Raw genomic sequence first — 27371 nt, 5'->3', positions numbered from 1 at the left:
TGGCCTATGCCACAATCATGTCAGATCCGAGCTGTGTCTGTAACCTACACTATGGCTCACCGCAACACCAGATCCTTGACCTGCTGAGCCAGGCCAGGGATCAAACCTGTATCCTCATGGATGCTAGTCAGATTCATTTCTGGGGAGCAATGATGGGAACTGCCCATACTATCTTATATAAAGTTTCTCTCTGCTTTTAGTAGATGTTTGTTTGTTTGTTGTCTTTTTAGGACCAAACCTGTGGCACATGGAGATTTCCAGGCTAGGGGTCGGGTCAGAGCTGCAGCTGCCAGCCTATACCACAGACAGCAATGCAGGATCCAAGCTGTGTCTGTGACCTACATCACAGCTCATGGCAACACCAGATCCTTAACCCACTGAGTGAGGCCAGGGATCAAACTCATGTCCTCATGGATACTAGTTGGGTTCATTAACTGCTAAGCCACAACGGGAACCCCTTTTAGTAGATATTTGAAGTTCTGGATACATTTATTGGGCCCAGAGAGACTGCATGCTAAAAAAAAAGAAAAAAAAATTTAATGAAAAAAGTCTGATATTTTTTTCCAAATTATTATTATTATTATTACCATTATTATTATTTTGTCTTTTTGTCTTTTCTAGGGCCGCTTCCCACGGTATATGGAGGTTCCCAGGCTAGGGGTCGAATCGGAGCTGTAGCCACTGGCCTACGCCACAGACACAGCAACGCGGGATCTGAGCCACATCTGTGACCTACACCACAGCTCAGGGCAACACCAGATCGTTAGCCCACTGAGCAAGGGCAGGGATCGAACCTGCAACCTCATGGTTCCTAGTCAGATTCATTAACCACTGTGCCACGACAGGAACTCCAATATCCTTATTGTTAAAGTAAAAAATCAGATGTTTCAAAGTTATTGTGATTATTATGTATTTAGAATATCTGATTAATATTTAGTATTAATTATTATTATTATTTAGTGTTATTAATATTTAGTATTAATTATACTGATACTGATTAGTATTTAGAATATTTGGTTAATATTCCATAAGCATATTAAAATATAGTTAGACTCATTTCATATATCTCAAAAGTCAAAATAAAACATTTTTCACATTATACAAATTATTTAACTTATGTTTTAAAATAAAAAAGCTGAGGGGTAGACACAAGTTTACAAAGGCTACACACCAGCTAAGCTTTTCAAAATACCTAATACTACTAATGTAAACAAGAGAAGTAAGGGTCAAGAATAGGATAAACCTCAAGATTTTTTTTTTAACCCTGTAGCATTTTAGCAAAAGCATCTCCCCTAAAGGGCTAGTAAAAAAGAGATGAAGATATGTGAATAAACCTATTTGCTGACAGCAAAAGAGAAAGAATATTTAGTCACCACTCACACTTCAACTGTTCCTTCTAAACTTTCACAGGAGGTAAATTATATTCCAGCAGCATGGAATGTCTCTGGGCTCAATAAATATATTCAAGAAGGTAAAATATCTATTAAAAGAGAAACTTTACAAGTCAGTTATGGTTACAATTACCTACAACAAAACAGAAGTGTAAACAATCTGGTTCTCTTCTCCCTAGCTACTGATACTAGCAACACATAAACAAATTCTTCCCTTATAGAAAACCAATGTAACTTACACGGAAAGATTGTAGGGAAAACACTAAACAAGACCATTCCTTGGGTAAAATCTACTGTAGCCAGATCAACCAAACAAAGCATTGTCTATGATCCTCCCACTGAGACAAAGGAAAAAAAAATAAAGAAAACCTTTTCTGTAATGACCTTCATCATAATTGGATTTTAAGTATATTAATTTCCCTTTTTAAAAATAGCAAAACTAGGGGAGTTCCCATCGTGGTGCAGTGGTTAACGAATCCGACTAGGAACCATGAGGTTGCGGGTTCAATCCCTGCCCTTGCTTAGTGGGTTAACGATCTGGCGTTGCCCTGAGCTGTGGTGTAGGTCGCAGACATGGCTCGGATCCCGCGTTGCTGTGGCTGTGGCGTAGGCCAGTGGCTACAGCTCTGATTCAACCCCTAGCCTGGGAACGTACCCTATGCCGCGGGAGCGGCCCAAGAAATGGTAAAAAGACGAAAAAAAAAAAAAAAAAACTAAAAAATATATATATATCAAAACTGAGGCAAAGAGAGATTTCATAATCTAAGGTCCTATGATATGTTATTGCAGAGAAGAGAAAAGATTCAGACCTCATCTTGATGCACAATTAACAATTTTATTAATTTTTATTATATAAATTATTGTATTACATAAATTTATTAACTTATGAGGTTTGTGGCTATACTAGCCTTATTTTCCAAACCAAATATTAGAAGCCAGCATATGATAAAGGATAATTTTTTCTGATTTACACATAAGTGTATATATTTTTAAACTTACAAAGATATTCAAATTATGTTCTAGTTACATGTACATTTAATAACTCACCAATAAGCTTTTGGACTCTAGCTACAAGGAGTCTCTAACTATTTACCTATAAGGCCTCTTTTTGTAACCATCCATACCCTCCTACTGGTAATGTCCAGTCCTAAATTCTGAGGTTCAGAGACTACGAAATATAACAAGGAATTCTGTCAGCACTAAAGCAATTGAGGCCTTGGAGAACCCAAAGTAGAAACTCACATTAAAGGGAGAGGGTGGCCTCTTTAGGACAGATGTCTTCAAAGTGTTCTGGTGTTTAGAAAGGAGTTGTCTAAAGCTTTTTCAGGAGTTGTATAAACATTTAATTTTATTAAATATCTTTATTTTAAAACATTTATTTTTAATTGTTTACTTATAGCTATGACATATCCACTAACCTCTGAAACAGAGTAGGCAGAATAAACTGTGGTTGATAAAATACAAGACTACTTCCCTGAACCCACTTCCCAGACGGTGAGATACGTCAGTTAATATGTTGATGTAAGGTAGTCTGTGTTTTCCCTTCATGAAACTTGGAACACTTGTAATTCCTTGTTCTATAATTGTCTGTTCCCCCTGTATTGCAAGCTCCAAAAATAAGATCATTTCTGTCTTGTTTCGGGCTGAATCTCTAATCCCTACCATAGTAACATGGCAGATGCTTAATAAATATCTAATGAATTATTAAAGGATGAGGCTACAGCAACAGTCCTAAGGAGAGATAATAAGGATGGAAGAGGCTAAGTTAAGGTGGTTGCAGTAAAAATGAAAAGGAGAGAATTCATGCAGGTAGTGCCTCCCCCCACCCCCCCAAAAAATTAAAAATTAAACTGAGATTTTTGAACTTGGGTGACTGATTAAATAGTGATACCTTCATTAACAGAATTAAAGAAGTTAAAAAGAGGGCTGATTTTTGTCTTGGACATGCTGAATTTTTTAAGTGCTATACAAGTCCAGCAGAAATGAAGTCCTAATCTTGTTTACTATCCATTATACAATGTAGCTTCCAGATGATTTCTTCAAATCAAATTTCACACAAAACAAGGCTAACATTTTCTTTAGTTATTCATTTTTTCATATTTCCCTCCCCTCATCTCTGCATGATTCTGTCATTGTAAAATGTTGATAAAACCTTCTCTGAGAAATTTTAGAAACTGAGGCACTTAGTAGATCGAGGAAGAGAAAAAAAAAAAAAAAACAGGTTTCCAAACTTAATCCATAACATACAACACACATGAAAAACTAAATGTTAGACCAATATTGACAAAATATAGTATTACATGATCACAAGGCTAGAACAATGTCAGAGAAAGAATGTAAGATCTTTTTTTAAAAGAGGCAATTTCCCTGGAACTTCAAAAAGACAAAAATACTATAAAATAATGATAAAACATATTGGTAGAAACCAACATAATTTCAACAAAGATGTACATTCTCTTAAAAATATATATGAAACATGGTTAGGTTAAATTTTGACAACTTATCAAAGACAGTCAAGAAGCCACTACTTCACATTCTTCACCAGACACTGTAACAACTCAGATTCTTTTCAAAGTACACTTAATTTGTTTTTTTTTTTTTTTACAGTGGGAAGCTTTACTCTAATTGATGTGAAAGTAAATTGCTCAACACAATAAAAAGCAGCTGTCAAGATCCCCAAAATGAAGGGTCTTATATTACAAAGGTTAAAAAAAAAAATAGAAAAAAATCCCAAATGTAGACCAAAATTGATAAGTATTATAGGTTCAAGTATTAGAAACAGGAGTTCCCATCATGGTGCAGCAGAAACAAATCCGACTAGGAACCATGAGGTTGCGGGTTCGATCTCTGGCCTAGCTCAGTGGGTTAAGGATCTGGTGTTGCCATGAGCTGTGGTGTAGGTCGCAGACATGGCTCAGATCCTGCGTTGCGTGGCTGTGGTATAGGCCAGCAGTGATAGGTCCGATTGGACCCCCAGCCGGGGAACCTCCATATGCCACGAGTTTACAAAAAAAAGTATTAGGAACATATAAAATAATAACCATAGAGAAAAGAATCATTATGTTAAACTTAAACATAATGTATGTATGTACTAATCAAGAAGTCTTCTTAAAAACCACCTGTTTAAAATATGAAATTTTCTGGAAAAACTGATGTTGTTATGTAAATAATATACCTTCAATCTATATTTTAAACTCACAACCAGAGATCACTAGATATAAGGACAAAAACTTTTGAGTGGTAATGCGTTGTACTTGTGTTCAAAATTCAGCTCTAAAACTCAACTTTTTTCATAGTGGCTTAAAGGCTCATTTATCAAATATGTAAAAATATTTAACTTGATAGCATTGAGTACTTATGGGGGGGATCTACCACTATCATCACTATTGTTAACAATATTCTGGATAACAACGATAAAAAAAAATGACAAGACAGTAAAATATGTTTAATTTCATATTTCAAAACCTGTAAATATTGACAATGTCCTGCAATATTACTAATCAAGTAAACTGACATAGCTCCAGCTATATTTTGAGGGTTTCTCAAAAACCTCAAAGAGGAGTTCCCGTCGTAGAGCAGTAGTTAACGAATCCGACTAGGAACCATGAGGTTGCGGGTTCAGTCCCTGCCCTTGCTCAGTGGGCTAACGATCCGGCATTGCCGTGAGCTGTGGTGTAGGTTGCAGACGTGGCTCGGATCCCGCGTTGCTGTGGCTCTGGCATAGGCTGGCAGCTACAGCTCCAATTGGACCCCTAGCCTGGGAACCTCCATATGCCGCGGGGGCGGCCCAAGAAATGGCAAAAAGACAAAAAAAAAACAAAAAAACAAAAAAAAAAAACCCTCAAAGAAAGGAATACATATTGAGTAATTCTGAGTGACACACACTCAAACTGTAAAGAATGCCACATATCATTAAGATAATTCTTTTACAGTAGGTTTTTTTTTTAAGTAGGGAAGGAAGCAAGCTAAGCTGTCCATTAATTCTCATAGGCTATTTTGCTAATCAATTCGGCCTTCACTAGTTCAGTAATGCTCAATAAACATTTTTCCTTGTTTTATACTTTTTTCTTTCTTTTCTTTTCTTTTCAGGCAACAAACATTTATTGTCCCATGCAGGTTTTGAGGATTAGGAATCTGAAAGTGCCTTAGTTGGGTGATTACAGCTCAAAGACTCTCACAAATTGCAATTAAGTTGTCATTTTTAATACATTACTTTTTTAAAGTTGTAAACTCAAAAAAAAAAAAAATGCCCCCCAAAGTTAAATTCCATGATCATAGCAAAGTCAGCTCTGTAATCTTTGTTCAAAATGAAAAACCAACAATCTAGCACTATCACATTTTTTGTACATTTTTTAAATGTAAAATATCCTCAAAAGCTGTCTAAATTACACAAACTTCACTTCTAACACTACATTTAGAGATAGCTGAAGCACTGCATAATGGAGTTCAATTTGCTAAAGCAAATGAGACTAATCTCATGAAGATTTCCTGAGGCATCAAAATAATAAATATTTAAAAGTCAAAAGAAGTCACAAAATTCTTGAGTCATACATAGTACAACAGAGAATTCACTAAATTATGTATTAACCATAGTACAAGATAATGAGCAAGATATATAGCATTCTTAGCCTTCTACTGAAATCAAATTTATTTCAATTTGATATTACAAATTAAATTAATGAAGCTGAGGATTTCCATTTCTTTCATGTGTCTAAAACTGAAAGAATAAAAAGTATTTCCTAACATTCTAGCTAAACTTTCCTTCATAATCATGCTTGTGCCTTGATAAAAATGTACCACATAGGAAAACATAAGCTTCTATACAGATTCCTTTCAATATGTTTTCAATTTCAAAAGATCACAATATGTAATCCAAGTCCACACACCTGTTATTTGAAAAAATTTTAGTTAAGATGAATTCTTCAAGATTAGTCATATAAGTAATATTTGTTCTCAATACTGCTTTATTTAAAAAAGAACTATACAGTGTTCAGATTTAAAATCAATCTCCCATCACCCTTTCTACCCAAATGAACGTTACTCTATTATATTTAGCCAAAAGAATATAGTAAACACATCTTTGTGGCCCATCATGACAAATCAGTGTTAGAAACCAATGCAACTGTTATTAATGGCTCAGAACCAAACACTGTAACAAAAACACACTGAGTGGATACTCCGTGTGTACATGTGCCCATTCATAATAATGCAAACCTCATACATGCATTAAAAAACTTGCTTTCTATTTAATACCAAAACATCTTTACATGAACACAAATTATAACAACATTGCCCTTTTTGATGTTCAAAGAACAATTTCTAAAGCAAGGGATGAGAAGAGTTAATGCCGGATTGCTGCCACCTACCAACTTTAATTCAAAGCAAAGTACAACTCAATGTCATTTTTACCTTCTAACGCAGCCACGACTCAAATAAAATTAAGTTCACTGTGGATAAAGTATCCTGGATTCCCAATGGATTATTTACTTCGGATGTGCAGGTAAATACGTGTGGACTCTCGTCCCTCCCACAGCATCCCGGAGTGTCAACATCATCTTAGTCAAAGCCAACGACGAGCAAATCCTTCTACCTTGCACCCTAAGTACCAGAAAGTCAGGGCCTCCATTGCCGTTACTACACAACAGATTCTACAGTCCCATGCCCTCTTCTATCGCATTTGGGGGAGCCGGATGGGAAAGAACCGCTCAGGATATGCTGAGAATCCTGGATTTAGTCCTGGTACCAGACTCAACATGAATACAAGTGGTATGTGGGTCACCCACAGAAAAAGAAATAGAACGAAGCTTTGTGACCCTCGAAGTTCAGTGAAGACACCAAAAGCTTCTGGGGATACGAGGCACAACCCTTTGGGGAAACCGAGGAGAAGCAGGCGATCTCCGAGTTGGAGTGACTAGGTCTGGCACAAACCCAGGGAGTCTGCGACCCGGGAGTCTCTGGTACCCCTTCCCTCCACACCTGGGTCGGTCATTGGGCTAGGGGTGCGGCCGCAGGAGGGGGTTAGGAGTAGGGGAGGGCAGGGTGCGGAGCTCCCCCAGCTGCGCCCAGGGGGTCCGGGGGGGTGTGTCCTACCTGGGCCGTGGCAAACGCAGCGATTCGGGCGGAGGGTTCCGGTCCAGCTCAGGGCCGGGACCCGCAGGAGTCAACCCACAGCAGGCGGGACTGCCGCCGCCTGCCCATCCCCCGCCGACGACTGCGGCGGGACCCAGCGCGGCTTCGAGGGCCGGCCGGCCGAGTAGTCCCCTCGGGTACCGTCCGCGTTTACTGGCGGCGGCGGCGGCTGCTGCAGTTACTGCTGCTGCTGGCGGCCCTCAGCCGCTGCTCTAGTTTCAGCCCCTGCTTCTCCTCTTGCCGCCACCGCCGCCGCCTGGTCCCTACCGCTCCCATCGCCGCTGCGGCGACTACTGCAGCGCCCGCTGACCCGACCCGACGTTATTCTCCCCCGTCGCAACCTAGCACAGCCTAGCCCACCTGCCCTGCCAGTGCGCACGCCCACCTCTCCGCCACAGGTGCTGATTGGAGAACGCGTCCCGAGTCCGCCACATCGGTTGGCTGGTCCCATTGCCTATCACGAAAGGGGCGGAGAGTCAGGCAAAGAACATCTCCGCCCCCACCGGAGAATTGCCGCTATCTTCAGGTTTGCCTGAGAGGGCGAGTTACCGGGAAAGGAGCATCACAATGGAAGCGCGCGTGCGCGAGGGGATTCTGGACCTCGTAGTTCCAGCCTCAACGTCAACTGCCTGCCGGCCCAGAGAGGAGAAGTGGGCTTCTGGGACTAGTTGGCTCACAGTGGGGTCTTCCTAGCTCAACAGTTATCTTGGTTATATAGTGATGGTTGTGACGCCAGGGTTGGCCTTTTCTGAAGAAAATCGAAAATGCTTTCTCACCATACGAATTTCCACAAGCTGAGCTGAGGCATTGGGTCATGAAGAAGGGCCCCAAGTCGTGAGGCCCTGCCGTGCCACCTCCTGGCATGAACCAGCGCTGCCAGGATCTGGCAAATTGGCGTCTTCCCCAGAACAACCTAACATAAAGCTAATCACCGATGAGTGCTGGGAAAAGCCTAAAACTGTAAGCAAGGAGACAGAAACCTCCGGAAAGGAATATTAGCCTGGAGCCCGGCGTATCCTTAGGGTTTCCACAACTGTAGCGAACAAGATTTCATTCCCTTTTTGAAACATCACCACTGAAGGGTTCAGTGAGCAGCCCTGGGAGGTGCAGTATATGATTCTAAGCAAGAGAATGTGGGAGTCCGTAGAAGGCTTTCCAAAAAAAAAGGGAGGGGGGCGGAGCATTGAGGCTGTGTGGGATAATTTGTATTCGGTGTTGATGTATCAAGCTGTTTGGTAAAGAGGCAACCTTACGATTAAACCCCTCTCCCATCCTTACCCACCAACTTACAGAAGAAAAAAACTCCAAGAAGTTTAACAGCTTTCCTGGATCTACAAAACTATTTAGTGGCAGAACCAAAAACGTGCGTATCTTAAACGTCCCTTGTCCTATGCTTTTTTTTACTCAATAATCACAGTGACTCCCAGGAGTCTGCCATGGACTGAAAGATTGTGATGCATTACAACCTTCATTTGACTTTAAATCTTTTTCTTCACTCAAGTGACATCATGATTAAAGCTAATTAAGAATGTAGAAAGGTTAAATATGAATCCTATATTCAATCTCATAACTATTATTGAATCTGTTTCTTCTTGTTCGGGAAATGCCAGAGCCTCTTGACATTATTCGAAAAACAGCAGTCTGTCTTGACTAGATTCTTGGATAAAAAGCAGGACAAAATGTACATTAAAGGCAATTGATGATGCAGCTCATCTGTTCTATTCAAACTTAAAGAAGTTGCCAAATTGTTTTTGTTCCACTGATTAAAACCACAAGTTGCTTTTTGCATTACTTTGTCTAACAGAGTATAGTTCACTTCAGAGTACAGGCAGGGCAACTAATTTAAATCCGAAAGGATTAGTGTTTCTGTAAATACTTTAAAGTCAAAGAAATTTATAGGGGAAAAAATTTCAGATTCATTGAAATTATGCCTAGCACTAAGTGCCAACAGCATATGGAAGTTCCTGGGCGAAGGATTGAATCCAACCCACAGCTGCAATCTATGCAGATCCCCTAATCCACTGCTTCTGCCCTGTGCTGGGGATCAAACCTCTGCTTCCACAAGGACCCTCTGCAGTCAGATTCTTGACCCACTGTGCCACAAGAGGAACTCCCTGTATATCTCAATAAAGTTGTTTTTAAAAACTCTGCACAATCTTTTGAAAGATGAAACTCACAGTGGACTGGTGCTCAAGTGTTTCCACAACCGAGCAAACAGTCCTGTTTTTTTAATTTTTCATCAGTCTAACCAGTTTATTTTAAAATGTTACTTAATCCACTAAACAAAAAATATTTAGGGCCAATTAATGGCAACCACTTTGCTATGTACTTCGAAAACAAATATGAATAAACTCATTCTGTCTTGGAATTTCACAATGGGAGTTCCTGTTGTGGCTCAGCTGTAACGGAATCCAACTAGTATTCATGAGAATATGGGTACCATCCCTGGCCTCACTCAGTAGGTTAAGTATCTGGCATTACCTTCAGCTAGAGGGTAGGTTGCAGACATGGCTTGGATCCCGTGTTGCTGGGGCTGTGGTGTAGGCTGGGAGCTGCAGCTCCAGCTTCAATTCAACCCCTAGCCTGGGAAACTTCATATGCTGCAGGTGTGGCCCTGGGAAAAAAAAAAAAGCAAAAAAATTCGCAATGAATTAGCAAACATGCAAATCCTATTACAATGCATTGCAGTAACTGCTGTAATAGAGGTATATTATGTAGGATATATAGATGCTCTAGAACAGGGGACAGTAAACGAACTGTAGCATGCAGGCCAAAAATGGGGGGGGGGTCCTCTAAGAGCTCTTTAAGCCTGTATCAGCAGCATTCTGAAGTACATTCACAGCAAATATATTAACTACCTCAAGTGTTTATATTTTTGAAAACTCCATCCTTAATTTTACTGTGAAAGGCTTTAGAGTCTGTTGTTTTAATCTGTTGAATATCAATTTGTGTTTGATGAATATTAATTGTCCATAATATCAGGGATGATTGACACTTAATAGAACTAGTAAAGCTATAGAAGAAACTAAAAGTTAACTTGCATTTACAAAAGTAATTATAATTACAGCTACTTTTTTTTTTTTTTGTCTTTTTGCCTTTTCTAGGGCCGCTCCCGCAGCATATGGGCGTTCCCAGGCTAGGGGTCCAATCAGAGCTGTAGCTGCCAGCCTACTCCAGAGCCACAGCCGCTCAGGATCAGAGCCTCGTCTGCAACCTACAGCACAGCTCACAGCAACCCTGGATCCTTAACCCACTGAGCAAGGCCAGGGATTGAACCCGCAACCTCATGGTTCCTAGTTGGATTCATTAACCACTGAGCCACAATGGGAACTCCCTACAGTTACTTCTTGATCTACTTCCTATTTATGCCTAACTTTTATGAAATACAAAACGACTATACCATTAAATGTTAAGTTATAAAAGTTAAGTTTTATTCTACTAGAACAGTAGTAGCGTTCAGTCTTTTCGGTTTTCTTTTTGTTGCAAGGTCATCCATTAACAAAGCATCATTTGATACAATTTTCAGAAAGTGGTGAGGTGATGTTGTGTTTCCTGATGTGTGTCTGTGACAGCCTGGAAAAAGTTCAGTGACTTTAAATCTGGTTCAGCTATTAGTTGCTCCAAACCCTGGATGTCTGTGCAAGGGAGAATAATTTACTGGCAATGCTAATAGCGCACCCTAGTGATCACAGTATTCCACTGACAGCAATAGTGAAATAAAACAGAATGCTCTCTTCTATTTTGCTTTTTGTTTTTTGTTTTTGTTGTTGTTGTTTTGTTTTTTCTGTTTTAGGGCCACACCTGTGGTATAAGGAAGTTCCCAGGCTAGGGGTCAAATTGGAGCTGCATCTGCCGGCCTGTGCCACAGCTACAGCAACACTCGATCCTTAACCCATTGAGTGAGACCAGGGATCATAGCCACATCCTCATGGATACTAGTTGGATTCTTTTCCACTGCGCGCCACAACATGAACTCTCTACTTTGTCTTATTAATAAATACAAACTATCTGGTGACTAGGAATTTTTAGGTGCTGTATGAGATGGAGGATTAAAGAAATATAAGCTACGAGGCTACTTTGAATTATAGTTTTTGTGTATATGTCTTATTTCTTTCCATAAGCTCTAGAGGGATTACTTTTTATATTGTGCATTTTCCATACTTCACTCTGTAAATATTTATTAAATACACTAGTGGATGCAAAAAGTTAAATACTAGTAAATATACAAAAATACAAGTGCTCTCATACTTTTAATTAACTTTTTCCCTTTATTATTATTATTATTATTTTGTTTTTTTGGCCACATTTACAGTATGTGAAAGTTCTTGGGCCAGAGACCGAAATCATGACACAGCAGTGACCCAAGCCACTGCAGTGACAACACCAGATGCTTAATCCACTGCACCACAGGAGAAGAACTCTGGGCTTGCCTTTTTCTTTTCTTTTTTCTTGTTATACAGCCTCACCTTTGGCATATGGAAGTTTCCAGGCTAGGGGTCAAATCAGAGCTACAGATGCTGGCCTACACCACAGCCACAGCAACACCAGATCCAAACCACATCTGCAACCTAAAACACAGCTTGTGGCAACAATAGATCCTTAACCCACACAGTGAGGCCAGGGATCAAACCCACATCCTCACAGATACTAGTCTGGTTCTTAACCTGCTGAGCCACAATGGGAACTCCCGGGCTTGCCTTTTTCTGCATCTTCTGTATTAAGATCATTATGTTATATATTATATACTGTGACAATATACAGAATTAATTCAAAGAGCAATTAATTCAAGCAAATAATTTCAGCGAGGAGACTACTGCAACTGTTCTGGCAAAGGTGTAAGAAAGACCTATGATGGGGCAGCAATAGTGCAGGGAGCATTATTTTAAGCAACAATTGATGAGACTTAGCAAGTGATTTACTGCAGATGGAAAAGAAAATAACTTTAAAAAGGCCAAACTGCATGACCTGGAAAATGGTAGTAACTTTAGCAGAAATAGAAGATAGGAAGAACTGGTTTTGGGGCAGAGGATGAGTTGATTTTAGACTCTGTAAGCTAGAAGGTCCAAGCTCGAGGAAAAATTTGGAAAATGCAAGCCTGATGTTAAGATTGCACACATGGATATGCAATTCTTTCACCTACAGATGAAAGCAAAGCCAGGAAAATTCTAAAGAAGTAGGGCATCCACTCAGGAGGTGAGATAAAAGGAGGGCTAGGGCGAAAGACGGAAAGCCAAGAGCAAAGAAGGCAGAGTAGTAGAAAGATGCAGTTCTAGAGCTATTGAGGCTTTGGGTACGTGTCACAACTAAGTGAGTTATATTCTCCAAAAGTCTTCAGCTCAAATTCTCTGCTTTTGTCACTTCTCTCCTGCTTATAATGTCTTTGGGTTTTTATTGTTTTTGTTTTTTTTCCCAAATTGGTATGACATTATTTCACTATCAGCCAGAGGTAATTTACTTTTTTTCAGATTATCTATGTTGCTTATCAAAGGCCACATCAACTATTACTACAATTTAGTTAACCAGTTCTGGAAGATGCCAGAAAAAACTTGTTACCCGCCCTGATTTAGGCATGTTTATAAGAGATTAAGTTTCAATAACTAATATTGCATTCACTGAACTGCATTATTTTCATTTTATATTTTACATGGAACCCAATGGTTTAATTTGTTCCAAGTTATTTTTGTTAATAGTTTGATAACATCTGCTAAATGGCTTCTGGAGAAGAGTTTCCCCTAAGGGAAATGTCTGTCCTCAGAATGGCTTGAAATATGTGCATATGTTTATTAATTGGTTTACTGATATGGACTAAGTAGAGACAGACATTTTATCTTTTAAAAATCAATTCTTCTCCATTCCAGTTGCCACTTTCCTCACTTAGGTCACCACTTCTTATCTACATTCCTTCAGGAGCCTTCTAACTGGCCATCTAGTCTTCCCAGTGTCTTTTCTTCTTCCACATTATAGTCAGAGAGCTCTTTCTAACTGCAAATCTGACCACATTATTCATCTGTGGAAACATATGAGTGATTCCTCATTGCCCTGAGCATCACTTACAAAGCTCTTTATGCTCATTTTCCACTCTTGCTATTAAGAGCCAGTCTAAACTCCAGCCCATTCAGTAAAAGAAGAAAAAGGATAAATACTGGAAGGGAAAAGAAAAAGTACTTTATTATCTACACAGTAAATCTCAAACACATCTAAAGAAAAAGTATGAAAATTAATACTAAAATTGATACAAATTTAATTACAAAACAGAAACAGACTCACAGACATAGAAAACAAGCTTATGGTTACCAAAGAGGAAAGTGGGGGGAGGGATAAATTAGGAGTTTGAGATTAACAGATATAAACAGTAAGGACGTACCATATAGCACTGGGAACTATATTCAATATCCTGTAATAACCTATAATGGAAAAGAATCTGAAAGAGAATATATATATATACTGTATATATCTGTGTATATATATATATATATTATATGTATCTGTATATATATACTGTATATGTCTGTATATATATATACTGTATATATCTGTATATATATATACCGTATATGTTTGTATATATATACTGTATATGTCTGTATATATATACTGTATATGTCTGTATATGTATATATATATGCTGAATATATATATATATATACTGAATCACTTTGCTGTACATCTGAAATACACTGTAAATCAACTATACTTCAGTTAAAAAAAATGAGCCAGTGAGCTACAATTACACACCAGAATAGCTATGATTAAACAGACAATACCGGGAGTTCCCATTGTGGCTTAGCCGTAACAAATCCGACAAGTATCCATGAGGACTCGGGTTTGATCCCTTGCCTTGCTCAGTAGGTTAAGGATCTGGCATGCCATGAGCTGTGATGTAGGTCACAGACATGGCTTAGATCCTGCATTTCTGTGCCTGTGGCATAGGCTAGCAGCTACAGCTCTAATTCGACCCCTAGCCTGGAAACTCCCATATGCTACAGTTGCATCCATTAAAAAAAAAAAAAAGACAATACCTAGTGTTGACAACAACATGAAGCAAGTGGAACTTTGAAAAGACATTTGACAATTTCTTAAAAAGTCAAATATGACTCAGCATTTCAAATATATATAACTATATATATAACACCATATATATACACACATGTACCTAGTGTCCAAGAGAAATGAATGAATGCATATGTTTATAGTAACATACCTGTATAAGAATGTTCTTAACAGCTTTATTCATAATAGCCCTAAATTAGAAACAACCCAGAGGTCTATGGACAAGAGAAGGGGTACATTTTTGTGTATTTATATAATTGAATATCACTTAAAAAAAAGAAAAGACTGGCACATACAGCAACATAGATGACTATCACAAGCAAATGAACCTGGACACAAAGCACATACTATGTGATACTATGGGTGGACATATAAGGATGTGCACAAAGTAAATTTTTGCATTAGATGCTAATATCCATCCATTACAGAAGAAGTATTAAGCAAGTCATCGATATAACTGGCATTAGTATCCTTTGGCAACTGCCACAGTAGGCACACAAATGGAGAGAGAGAGGTTAATCATGGGCTCAGTAGCATGAACTTACCAAGGCTCTTAGAGCAGTCAGTAACAGAATCCACTGCTCTTATACACATGGCATTATTCTTCAAGGAAATCAAACAGCCACTTGGTGGCCAATTGATTGCACTGGGATGCTTCTATCCTAGAAGAGTCAGTGCTTCATTCTTTTAAGATTAGTCACTTATTTAGGGTATAATTTGCCTTTCTTGCCCAGAGAGCTTCAGATACTGGGCCCATGGCCATGGGACTCACTGGTCAAATTGCATGTTGCACCATTCAGGAGTCACTGGGCTGAATGTTGGACTGGCCCATGGAAGATGCACTTAAAGTGTCAGCTTAGAGGCATGCTGTGTGAGGGTAGACAGTATATGCACTGAATCAGAAACCTTTGTATGCTGCATACCTGGGATTCAGGAACCAAGCAACAGCTCCACTCAATATCATTCCCAATGATTCCCTGGACAGCCCTGTATTTTCTGTCACTACAAATCTAGGCTCTTCAGGCTTAGAGGTCTTGGTCCCTAAAAGCAGCTCATTCTTGCCAGTGGATGCAGTAAAGGTTCTACTAGACTGTAAACTATGGCTGCAGCCTGGACCTTTTGGACTGTATGCAACCAGGGACTAGCAAACAAGAAGAAAAATCACCATCTTGGCAGGGGAAATTGACCTGGATGAGCAGAAGGTGAGGGCAGCTGTTGAATAAAGAGAGCAGGAAGGAATATGTGTGTAATCTGGATGATCTACTCAGGTACTTTTTGATACTCCCTTGCCCAGCTGTGACTTAATGGATTGGCGCAGCAACTTAAAACTTTTGAGCTCACAAATCTCAGTACCTGCTTAATATAGGACCCAAGTAATACAGATTATGTTGTTGTATCTATCTTGGTTTAGTAGATGTTTGTTAAAGTCTCCTTTATTAATGTGTCTATTCATCCTTTTATACCTGTAGTTTTGCTTTATGAAAGTTGCTCCTCTATCAGAAGACATCCTCAGCTTGCACATTTCCTACATGCAAGATTTTCAGTTACCATGGTTTGATTAATACTCATCCTCAACAACAACAAATAGTTCCAAATTCATTTATGACATTATATTAACTGTGTTGTAACTGCATAAAGTACAAACTATGCAGCTAGCTTTTCAGTCCACAAATTACTAAATAACAGATGAGTGTCATGATAAAGTGAGAAATTATGTAACTCCTTTCAGAGTTGGTGATTGGACATTGCACAGCTGTTCACTTCAGGGACAGATAGCAAAGCATGTAGCTGCATTGTTTCTTTGTCTCCCAGTGATAAACCTATATGACATTTTACAAAAGTGGGTAATCAAAAGAAGGACTGGCCAACAGAAATTGAAAAGCCAGCAAAGAAACTAAAGTGATAATAATGCTAGAAGTGACATTCCAGTCAAATCTAGATGTTACAGAAGTAATACAGGAGTTATAGGAGTAGTAGTTAACTATGGAATTGTTGACACCACTGCTATTTGAGAGGCTGCATATCAGAGGAGGCTAGTGAACACGAACTTCAAAACAAGTAAGTGGTTATGATGAATGTCCCAGAAGAAATGACACTGCCAAAAATCTTCACATTAAAGGAACTCTTGGAAGGATTTCACAACACTGGAACACAAAGGATAAAGTGTTTGAAGCTGGTCCAAACTTAGTAACTTAGTAAGGACAATTTGCCAAGGCATAGAAAAGATGCTCACTCTACATCATCATAAGTTACACAAAGAGAAGGCAAACACTTTAGACATTATTTTCTTGATAAAGTTTTGGAAAAAAACTTAAATGTTTGATGTTTCTAATGTTAAAAGTTACATTGTATTATATAAATGTCTTACTATTTTCATTTTCCAACACATTTATACTCAACAGTAAAAGTTTGTTTTGACTAAAAACTTCAAAGGCCATGGAATAATTCTATCTTTCCCATTGATTACTAAGATTGCTCTGTGTGGTTTCAGCTTGCATAGCCATGCAGTAAGTAATTTACTACTATAAAGTGAGGACTGCCTGTATTTGGTTCCAGTTTCTCCACATCCTCACCAATACATTATCTCTGTCTTTTTGAAAATAGCCATCCTTGTGGGTATGAAGTCATATCTCATTGTGGTTTTGATTTGCGCTTCCCTCATGACTAATGCACATCTTTTCATGTACTTAACAGCAATCTGTACATTTTCTTTGGAAAAAAATTTATTCAAATATTTTGTCCATTTTTAAATTGGATTCATCTCTTTGATTTTCATCTGATTTTAAAAAACTGGTGAGTTAAGCCCATGTGTATTTATCGATTGATCTGAATGCTATTATACTATCCCGCTATATAGTCTATTTTCTTTGCCTTTTCCTTTTCTTGTTTTTGGTATTGTATTTTAGTTCCAGTTGTAAGCTTTATTAGTATCTTTATGTAATACTCTTAGTACTCTCTTTCTTTAAATACTGTCTATTCCTTCCCTAATATAAAAGCAATTTTGAAACTACTTCTTACTGGTCCCTTCTTTCTCATTATCTAGCCACTAGTTTTATCCTAGTGTTAAAACCAGGTGTTAATTTGTATCAAGTATTTATTTCTTGATTTGTTAGCTTCTAGTACTCTTTTTACTTCTAGCAAATACCATTAAATGCAGTCAGTGAGCTTATTTAACTTTCTATCTACCCACTCATCCCTTTCTTTCCATTTTCAGTCGGTTGTAATTATTTTACATTATCAGAAGATCTGATTTTGATTCTTTTATCCCCACCTCCATTTTTAATCTTAATTCTTACAGTTAAACATATGCATCACTCAACCCCCAGACCATATGCCAAAACTTCTACAACCATTTTGTGACTGAAAATGGTCTCTAGTAAATTTTTTATTTAACGATTTTATTTTTTTCCATTATAGCTAGTTTACAGTCTAGTAAATTTTTCAATTTAGACTCATGGGAAAAAAATATTTCCTGAGTATAAACATTTTACTTGGGTGGATTTTATACTTGGGCAGTTTGAATGGATATAAACACCCTTGAAAAGCCTTTTACTAAGTATCTTTAAATTGTTGCTCCTAAAAAGTCTACTGCCAATCTGACTTTATCTTATACATGACTTGCATTTTTTGCCTGGATATCCAGATTACTTTGTCCCTCTTGTTTTTAAGATCCAATGGCTTTACTAGGCTTGACTCTTCTGTTTTGAATTGTACAGTGATCTCATTTTCAATATTCCCCCCACACCCCCGGGGGAGTTTCTTTTCAATTTGTGTTCTGGTCTATTGGTTTAGTTTTCTTCAGGGATTTCAGTTAATACATCTTCTATATCTTTCACTTTACTTCAAATCCCTTTTATCTTTGATCTTTCTCTTTTCCATCTACATTATACATGAGGAGAGGGGAAAGAGAGACAGATTGGTTTATCATAGGAGTTGGTTCACAGTTATGGAGGCTGAGAAGTCTATCTGCAGTTTGCAAGTTGGAGAACCAGGAAGGTGGTGACATATTTCAGTTTGAGGAGTTCCCATCATGGCACAGTGGAAACGAATCCGACAAGGAACCATGAAGTTGTGGGTTTGATCCCTGGCCTCACTCAGTGGGTTAAGGACCCCAAAGTGCTGTGAGCTGTGGTGTAGGTCACAGATGCGGCTTGGATCTTCTGTGGCTGTGACTGTGGCTGTGGCCAGCAGCTACGGCTCTGATTTGACCCCTAGCCTGGGAACCTTCATATGCCTTGGGTGTGGCCCTAAAAACCAAACCAAAACAAAACAAAACAAAAAATCAATTTGAGTCCAAAGGCCTGAGAACCAGAAGTTTGGAAGTCTGAGAGCAGAAGATGGACATCCCAGCTCAAGAAGAGAGAGGGAGGAGTTCCCTTGTGGTGCAGTGGGCTAAGGATATGGCATTGCCACTGCAGTGGCTTGGGTTGCTGCTGTGGTACGGGTTCCAGCCCTGGCCCAGGAACTTCTACATGCCATGGGCACAGCCAAGAAAAAAAGAGAGAAGAAAAAAAACCGAAAGAAGAGAGAGGGAAGCTGTTCTTCCACGTTTTTGCTCCATTCGGGTCTCCAATGGAATAATGATGCCCACCCACATTGGTAAGGACAGATCTCTTTGCTTAGTCTACTGAATCAAATACTAATCTCTTCCAGAAGCACTGTCACAAACACGTCAAGAAATTACATCTTACTAGCTATCTGGGTATCCTTTAGGCCAGTCAAGTTGACATACAAAATTATCTGTCACAGGAGTTCCTGTTGTGGCTCAGCAGAAACGAATCTGACTAGCATCCATGAAGATGCAGGTTCGATCCCTGGTCTTGCTCAGTGGGTTAAGGATCCAGTGGTGCTGAGCTGCGGTGTAGGTTGGCAGCTACAGCTCCCATTTGATCCCTAGCCTGGGAACCTCCTTATGCGGCAGATGCGACCCTAAAAAGACAATAAATAAATAAACTATTACAGTTATATTTCTTTTTAAAATGAGATGGGTTTTCTGGACCCTTAGGAGGAGGTGCTTGTCCAATGGTCAGGGATGGGCCAAGAAAGCTTCCCTAGCCCCACAGCTGCAGGCATCCCTCCATTGTTGCTACTGTCAGACCTCAGATAGTCCTCTCTTGTGTTCACATCTTCAAAAACTGCATTTTACTAGTGTACTGCTTAATATATTACTCATGCACATGATCTGAACTTTTCTTTACCTACAGTATTGCTGCTATTCTCAGTCTGGTTTCTGTTTTGGGCACTTTTCCAGAGTGAGGCTCTTTCTCAAATGGAGGCAGTTTGTATTTTTTGTTTTTGTTTTCTTTCCTTTTTTGGCCACCCTGAGGTATATGGAGTTCCCAACCAGGGAAAAGATCCAAGTCACAGTTGCAACCTACACTGCAACTGCGGCAACTCTGGATCATTTACCCCACTGTGCCTGGCCAGGGATCAAACCTGCATCTTGCTGCTGTAGAGACACCACCAATCCCCTTGTGCCACAGGGGTAACTCCCAAAGGTAGTACTTATTGGTTACTTGGAGGAACATTGAGGACTTAGATTGTCACCACATTATTTGATCCTTTTAGGATGGAACAGTTTTTTCCACTCACCCTCAATTTAAAGCATGTGTGGACAATTCTCAGTCCTGATGGTCCATATTTCCTAAGGGGGGTTCTCCCCATTTGGAGGTTCAGTTCGGCAAATCTTACTCATTTCTCCTTCCACTTTCCATCACTCCCACTGCACAAGGCCTGCTGCTGTTGATGTTTGGAGTTTGTGTGCTCATGCTCAGAGTTCACAGAGATCCTCTATAATCTAGTTTTGTTGAATTTTTTGGTCTTTTCTTTTGCTATCCTGGTTAGTGTACATGATTTTCAGGAAGAGTTTGGGGGAGATTCAGAAACTATACTTTTAACGTGATCACGGGACCTAACTCTTTTAACTCTATTAATGGTGTCCTTTGCTGTACAGAAGTTCTAATGCTTTTAATGCAAATTGTGAACTTGCCTGGCTGTATGATTCATCTTTCCTAGTAGTGCCCAGCTACTCTAGTATAAACATGGAGAATAGGTTTTCTTTAGTGATCTCTCCCTACTAATTACAAGTGCCCTTGTATTTTCATCTCTCCACCTGCAAACCTTCACTGCCTTCCATGTTACCCTCCCAAAACATTTTAAAGCCTTAAAACTAAAACAGTGGCTTTTTCTTTTCTTTTCAACTCCAGGTACCCTTCCTTAAATGAAAGCTTACTTACAATCTAAAAATGAAATATCACAACTGTCCCAGTTTGGCACTTTTGCCCTTCTCTCATCGAATTTTCTCCTAGATGCTCTTTGGCAATTAGTCTCGGGTAAAAAGAAAGAGAGCTTTAAGTTTTAAGTGAAGCGTCATGGTTTAGAAATAGAATGCTTAAGACTCAATCCTGGAAGATTCTGATTCAGGATCTAGGGTCAAACTAGAAATTTGTATTTTGTTAATGCTCTCGAGGTGATTCTAATAAATACTCAAGTTTGAGAACCATTACACTAGACTTATACTGTCCAATATATAGTAGCCACTAGCCACACGTGACTATTTAAACCTAATTAAAATTGCATAAAAAAAAATCGAGGTCCTCAGCTGCACTAGCAATTGCATGGCAATGGTCACTATCATATTGAGCTACAAATACAGAACATTTCCATCATTGCAGTTTTTCTGGACAGTGCTCCTCTAAATAGTTGTCTCCACAGTACATAGGGTGTATACCCAAAGGGATGCATAGATTCACGTGCAAATACTCAAGTGGAAATATCCTATTTTTCAACTAATTTTAAAATCTCCATTTTGGGATGTTTTATGATGCACTTAATAGAGAACTGCATTAATAATTATATATATGTATGTATATATATACACATATATGTATATTATATGTATGCTTAAAATTATTTACTGATAAAGAGTGTATGGTCAAAAAGTCTGGAGACTATTACACTAAATACCTATGTCTTTTAAAGAATCTGTCTGGACTGATGAGGACAACTCTTAATCAGAGCTCCTTTATAGGTAGAGGTTTTATTTATTTATTTTTTGGCTGTTCTGGCAGCATGTGAAAATTCCCTGGCAGGGATCAAACCCACACCACAGCAGCGACTCAAGCTGCTTCAGTGACAACGCCAAAATCTCTAACGCACTGCATCATAAAAGAACTCCTAGGTAGAGTTTTTTATACTTCAAACCCAAACCCCCAAGCATGAGAAGCCCCTTTTTTCTTTTTAAATATACACATATAAGATATTTTATTTCAAAAAGCACAAGAACATTATACAAGTTTTAAATTTACATTTTGCAATAAAAGATATCAATATATGCATTATTTGTATAACTTTATCATGGATGGAATTTCAATTAGTGGTATAAACATGTTGCAGTCACTAAATATAGATTATCATCACAGTGAACCAAAATGCATAGTTGTTATGAAATGACAAAAGACAGTCACTAAAGGGTGAATGCACAGCCCATATACCAACATAATAAATTAATATTTAAATGTTTTTTTTCACTGTATCATTAAAATTCTTGCTAGTCCCTCACCAAATATTAGAAAAACACAATTTTGGAGCCATCCTGTTGAATCAGATCCTCCACAAACTACACTAAATAAAGTGACTTTTTGCTCATTTGAACGTAAACTTCATAAGCTTAAATATATTTGTTTGCAATGATGAAGGCAAACAAGTAGGGTATTTGAATATAATTAGAGATCCCTTGGGCTGGGGGCAGCACTGACAAACCTATGTTCACCTCTAGTGCAGAGATCGGAATCAATCTCAGTGAATGGAACTCAATAGCAAATGGGTTCTTTGGCAGTAAAGATCTGACTGGCCATTGCAAGGTAATTCCTCTGGCAGCTTGAGAGCTTAACCTTGGGATTTATGAAGTGGATAGAAAAAGACTGGAAATAAAAAAATCAGTTTGTCTTTGTTAAACTGGGGCCAATACATTAGGGTAGAAGTCAGCATATTCTGTGGCCTAAACTGGCTCAGACTTCCCAGTCAGATAATTCATCCAACAAAATTGCCTAAGAAATAAAGGAAGAAATACTCTGATCGTTTATCATATACTGGCAAATTTGACAAACTGAATACTGAAATTCCTAATCCTCACCCATCAATAGTTACAAATTGTTCACTGGAGGTATATCTATTTCTTGATCTTTCTGAATAATAACTGTCCATGTAGAAAATCATGATTGTGATTCTAATGCCTGTTCATGCCAATTCCTTACTGCGAAATCTAGAATTTCTTCACTTTACATGAAATACCAAAAAACTAAACCCGAATGTGCGTCATCAATCACTTTGCAAATATATTTCTATTTGCTTGCCTTTGCTGAGCAAAAAGAAGGTAGGAAAACATTTATACACATACAGGACCATGGTCACCAAAGGCAAAATAAGATGTTCTTTGAATTTATCTTTCAAACTCCTAACATTACCCCAGAGACAACAGCAGTTAAAATACAAGATTTCAATTAATCTTCTGCTTGTTGTTTTATAACAGAAGATCTTGATATAAAAAGTTAAAGCCCCAAACCAAGGAGTCTATCCACAGATTCAGGAGAGCTCTGTTATTTATAAACAAGATGGCTCAACCACAGCATGTTAGAACACAGACTACTGATCACATGGCTTTTTTTTTTTTTTTTTTTTTTTTTTGTGGATGGTTGTGCTAGTCATATAACCAGTTTATGAAAAGTTTGCACACAGGTAACAAATTAAGGATCTGTCTTTTTCAAAGACGAATAAAATTATAACAGAACTGGTTTAAATCTGATTGTTCTAATTTATAGCTGCCATGTTCTATTCATTGGAGGAATTTTCTCATCCTCATCTATAGATAGTTTGCATCAGAACTGCATCAGGTTTCTGAGTCAAATAGAGTGGTACCGTAATCAAGAGATAAGTGAACTCATTTTAGAAACTTGCCTTTGGGAAACAGAAAGTATAATTTCAAAATTCAACAAAGCTGATCCTCACTATCAGAGGTAAGGATTGCAGGTTCTTTGTCCCATCAGGGATGAATAATACATACATTGTCCTAATTCTTCTTGAGGTCTGCAGTAGGAAAACAAGCTCTTTCACACTGGCAGAAATTTGCCTTAGAAATGGAAACTCTGGCTATAAAGAAATTTAATTTAATTAATAGCTGAAACAGTAAGTGGCACATTAGGTTTAAAAGAGAAATAATAAAAATTTTACTTTTTGAAAAACTTTCTCAATTGAAGTATACTGCATGGTTTCTGCAATTCCTCTTTAGCTGCAAGGAAGACTACTGCAGATTATTAGAATCTTGTCAGTGATCCAGAAGCTAAACTAAACTTGGCGGGTAGGGGAAGAAACACCAAATACGAAATTGTGGAAGAGTTAACCAACATGTGAGATTACCCACAATTGCTTGATGTGACAGTTTATCGGGGGTACGAAATGGAATGGAACGGATTATGAAGGGAAATGAGTTCTCTGGAACTATCAGCAGAATCAGACTCTTAGGGTAAAGAAGCATTTCTTTAGTGTTCTGGAACATAAAACATTCACCTGTCCCCCTTTTATTCCTTGAAGCATATGTTCGTTAATTGAAAGAAATACTCCATTAAGGAATATTTTATTGATTTTTGTGAATCTGGACATGGGGCAAAAGATCCTCCCTCCAACCCTTCCCCAGCCCTCAGAAAGGTCTCCATAATTGTGAATCCATCTTCATACTTGATTGTCCCAAGGCAGAGTTGGAGTTCACAGTAACTGCCAGTTGAATCCAAACAACATTTGATTAGTTTCCTGGCTCCTAGCAATCTCTTCTATAATGCAGTGTTGCTGCCACACCAAATGAAGCTTCCGATACCGCTCTCGAGATAAATGGAGAGGGTTGCCCCTCCTTCAGGGGAAAAAAAAAAAAAGTAAGTTTGAATAAAATAACTGTCACATCTTTTTTGTCTAAATTAGTCTGAACCCTTGAGATGTTCTGAGAATTGGGAGGTAACACCAGAATAGGGTTTTAAAAGGTATATTTTTTCTTCATCATAGATCACTACAAACTTGATACATTACTTAGCTAATGAAGCAGAAACTTACTCCTTGATTATTCAGAAAAATAAGTCATGTATATACCATAGGCATTATGGGACCTCATTTAAATGGCTAGAAAGGCTTACTAACTTGAAGCCGCTTTGTTCTTTTTTGGGTGGTTAGACTGAGTGGGTCCTCAACAGCTTTTTGGCCTCATCTAGTTTATCCAGCTTTGATTTCTCATCTTGCATGGCAGAGGTTAGGTCTGAAGTGGAACACTAAGCCTTCAAATTACATGATGCTCCTCAGAAATCTTTATGACATAATAAATTTGCTGGTGATTAGCAAATATTTAAATAAAATTACTCTGTACAAACTCTTAACATTTTATAACAGCTAATCCAAAATGACTACTGTCTGTCGCCAGTGATGAGAACTGTAAGCTTCGCATCCAAGTGGCACTCACTCATGTGTCGAAGCAGGTGGGGTATTGTCATATTGCTTAACTAATTTAAAAATTTTGCTTCTTTGTACCTTTCTGGAACAACTCAGATGTCTTTTCCTTAATGACTAACTACAATTCACCATCTACCTTTTTTCTTCCTGAATTCAAAGACTCTCTCTACACTGGTCAAATGCTATAATAAAAACAAATTTCTGTACAATTAAAAAGGTTCCAAGCCTCATCTGCAAGCCTATTCATTCTGAATAAATTTTTTTTTTTTTTTTTTTTTTTTAGGGCATATGAGGTTTCCAGGCTAAGGGTCAAATCGGAGCTGCACCTTCTGACCTATGCCACTGCCACATCCACACCAGATCTGAGCCACGTCTGCAACCTACACAGCTCATGGCAACACCGGATCCTTAACCCACTGAGTGAGGCCAGGGATCGAACCCACACCCTCATGGATCCTAGTTGGGTTCGCTAATGGCTTAGCCACAAGGGGAACTCCCAAATAATATATTTCAAAAGAACAAAATTTTAGTTAAACAAAAAGAGTTTATGGTAAAGGGGATCTAATTTTTATCTATATGTACTCTGGGAACCACTGTGGCCTAACCTCCTTTTTCTCAAGCCCATGAGTTTCTAACTCCAGCAAAAGATAGAAAATTTCAGTATTCTGAGTGTTTTTGCTAATGCTTGGAAGCAAAGAAGGCTGATAGAGCTGGCTAATAAAAAGTTTCAAGTAGTGCAATGGAAACAATGAATAACCATTTTAAACTGAACTCCCTTACTGATCACTACAGATTTCTTTTATACATATTTCTTTTATATACTTATATATATTTTATATATTTAAGTACTTCTGAAGAAAGACTGATTTAAAATAATAGAATATTCAAACATTAGGCTGGCTGGGGTCTCTAAAATTTTTATTTTAGAGAAGTACACAGTTGTTGAAAATTATGTGTTACATTTATGGTGGCATCATATTTAATATTTTTAATTTTTAGCTATTTAATAGTATCTCTCAATATTTAGCATTAGCTTTTGTGTTTAAAGAGCTGTCACCATCCACATACTATGTGACTAAAATTAAAAACACTTACTTCAGGCCAGGGTCTGTTTCTCCATATTCATCCAAATAGGGGGCTGGGTAGGCACAGCCTCGGGCCTTACCTTCAACCAGGACCACTCTACACTCTCTGATTCTGAAGGACAAAACAAACAACAGGAAATATTAAGTGCATGTATGCGAGTGATAGGCACTGTGTCAAAGTTAATCTAGAGAAAAGACATGGCCGGTATCTGTTAGGAATTCAGTATGAAGACAATACAAACACAGATAAATAGACTAAAGAGTGTTTTATCTAAATAAAAGAAAATGAACATTGCTACTGTTGTTAAAGCTGTGAGAAAGGATCAAGGGATTCAGGGAAATGGGATCCGTAATAGTGACTGGATATACTCAAGAGAGGAAGGAGGCTAACCTATGTGAACCATAAGATACCCTGAAAAAATGGTGGCTGGGGTAGTTTCTGTCCTATTTCCTGACCTATAGCCTGGAGCGGGGGCAGGGCGGGGGGCTTAACAGAACAGAACCAAATCTACTAGTTTGATAATCTTGGCCAGAAAGAAGCTCATTTATGCAAAGGTCAAGACTTTTCTGGTTAGAGCTTCCAACTGTGCACATTACAAAGAATCACTGCCACCTTGAAGGTGCCTGAGACACTCACAGCAGAGAAATGGAGAAATGAAAAATAATGTTCGTGTACACGTATACAGAGGGGATAAGTACTCTAGTACTTAATAATTTTACTTATTACAAAATACGCAGTTGGAATAGGTAGTGGGTTTACTTACTTAGGTTCCCTAGAAGAAAATGGGTGTTTGGGTTTGGCTTCCATGCATTCATTCCCCATGTTTCAATAGATGCCAACAAGCAATGATTACTTCCTAGTGAGTGAGATGTTTGGGTTATGTAAACAGAAACTACATTACATGGAGAGAGTGGAAAGAAAAAGCACATACATCTACTTTGAATTTTCTCTCTCTCAGGAAACTTCCATGCTTCTTTCATAAACATGTGAGACTACTGTTTTGCTCTGTCATTTGCTGAGACATAGGGGAAAACGATGGCTGGTTGATAAAGGAAATGAAAATTAAAATGTTCAAAGGATACCATTAAGTAACCACTTACATGTCCTTTGAAAATCTAAGTTTCAGGACTCTAAACTCTTTCACTATACCTGAAGATAACACAATACCAGAGTAATCAATATAAAGTCTACACATTTGTTTAAGGTTTTCCACAATGAAAATGTCAA

The 27371-nt window shown here is 38.3% G+C and overlaps 2 protein-coding genes across 7 annotated transcripts in view; both read right to left on the bottom strand.

Annotated features, from left to right (window-relative positions):
- TTBK2 (tau tubulin kinase 2) overlaps nt 1–7884 on the bottom strand; it is a 150419-nt gene extending 142535 nt beyond the window's left edge. The window contains exon 1 of one of the 3 annotated variants that reach the window (XM_021097126.1): nt 7482–7884. The gene's annotated coding sequence lies outside the window, so the exon portion shown is untranslated. The remainder of the gene's footprint in view (nt 1–7481) is intronic. The other 2 variants (XM_003353383.5, XM_021097136.1) reach the window with 2 other exon arrangements.
- Nucleotides 23230–27371, bottom strand: part of UBR1 (ubiquitin protein ligase E3 component n-recognin 1) — a 155020-nt gene continuing 150878 nt past the window's right edge. For all 4 annotated transcript variants that reach the window (XM_021097089.1, XM_021097096.1, XM_021097091.1 and 1 more), the window contains 2 exons: nt 26154–26255; nt 23230–24471 (listed from right to left, as the gene is read on the bottom strand). In XM_021097089.1, the coding sequence (XP_020952748.1) occupies nt 24330–24471; nt 26154–26255 (244 nt within the window). In that variant the 3' untranslated portion in view covers nt 23230–24329. The remainder of the gene's footprint in view (nt 24472–26153; nt 26256–27371) is intronic.

The sequence above is a fragment of the Sus scrofa genome, chromosome 1, assembly GCF_000003025.6.
Source record: "Sus scrofa isolate TJ Tabasco breed Duroc chromosome 1, Sscrofa11.1, whole genome shotgun sequence".
NCBI classification, from domain to species: domain Eukaryota; kingdom Metazoa; phylum Chordata; class Mammalia; order Artiodactyla; family Suidae; genus Sus; species Sus scrofa.
The sequence above is the reverse complement of the archived record's forward strand: the minus strand, read 5'-3'. Positions and strand labels throughout refer to the sequence as shown.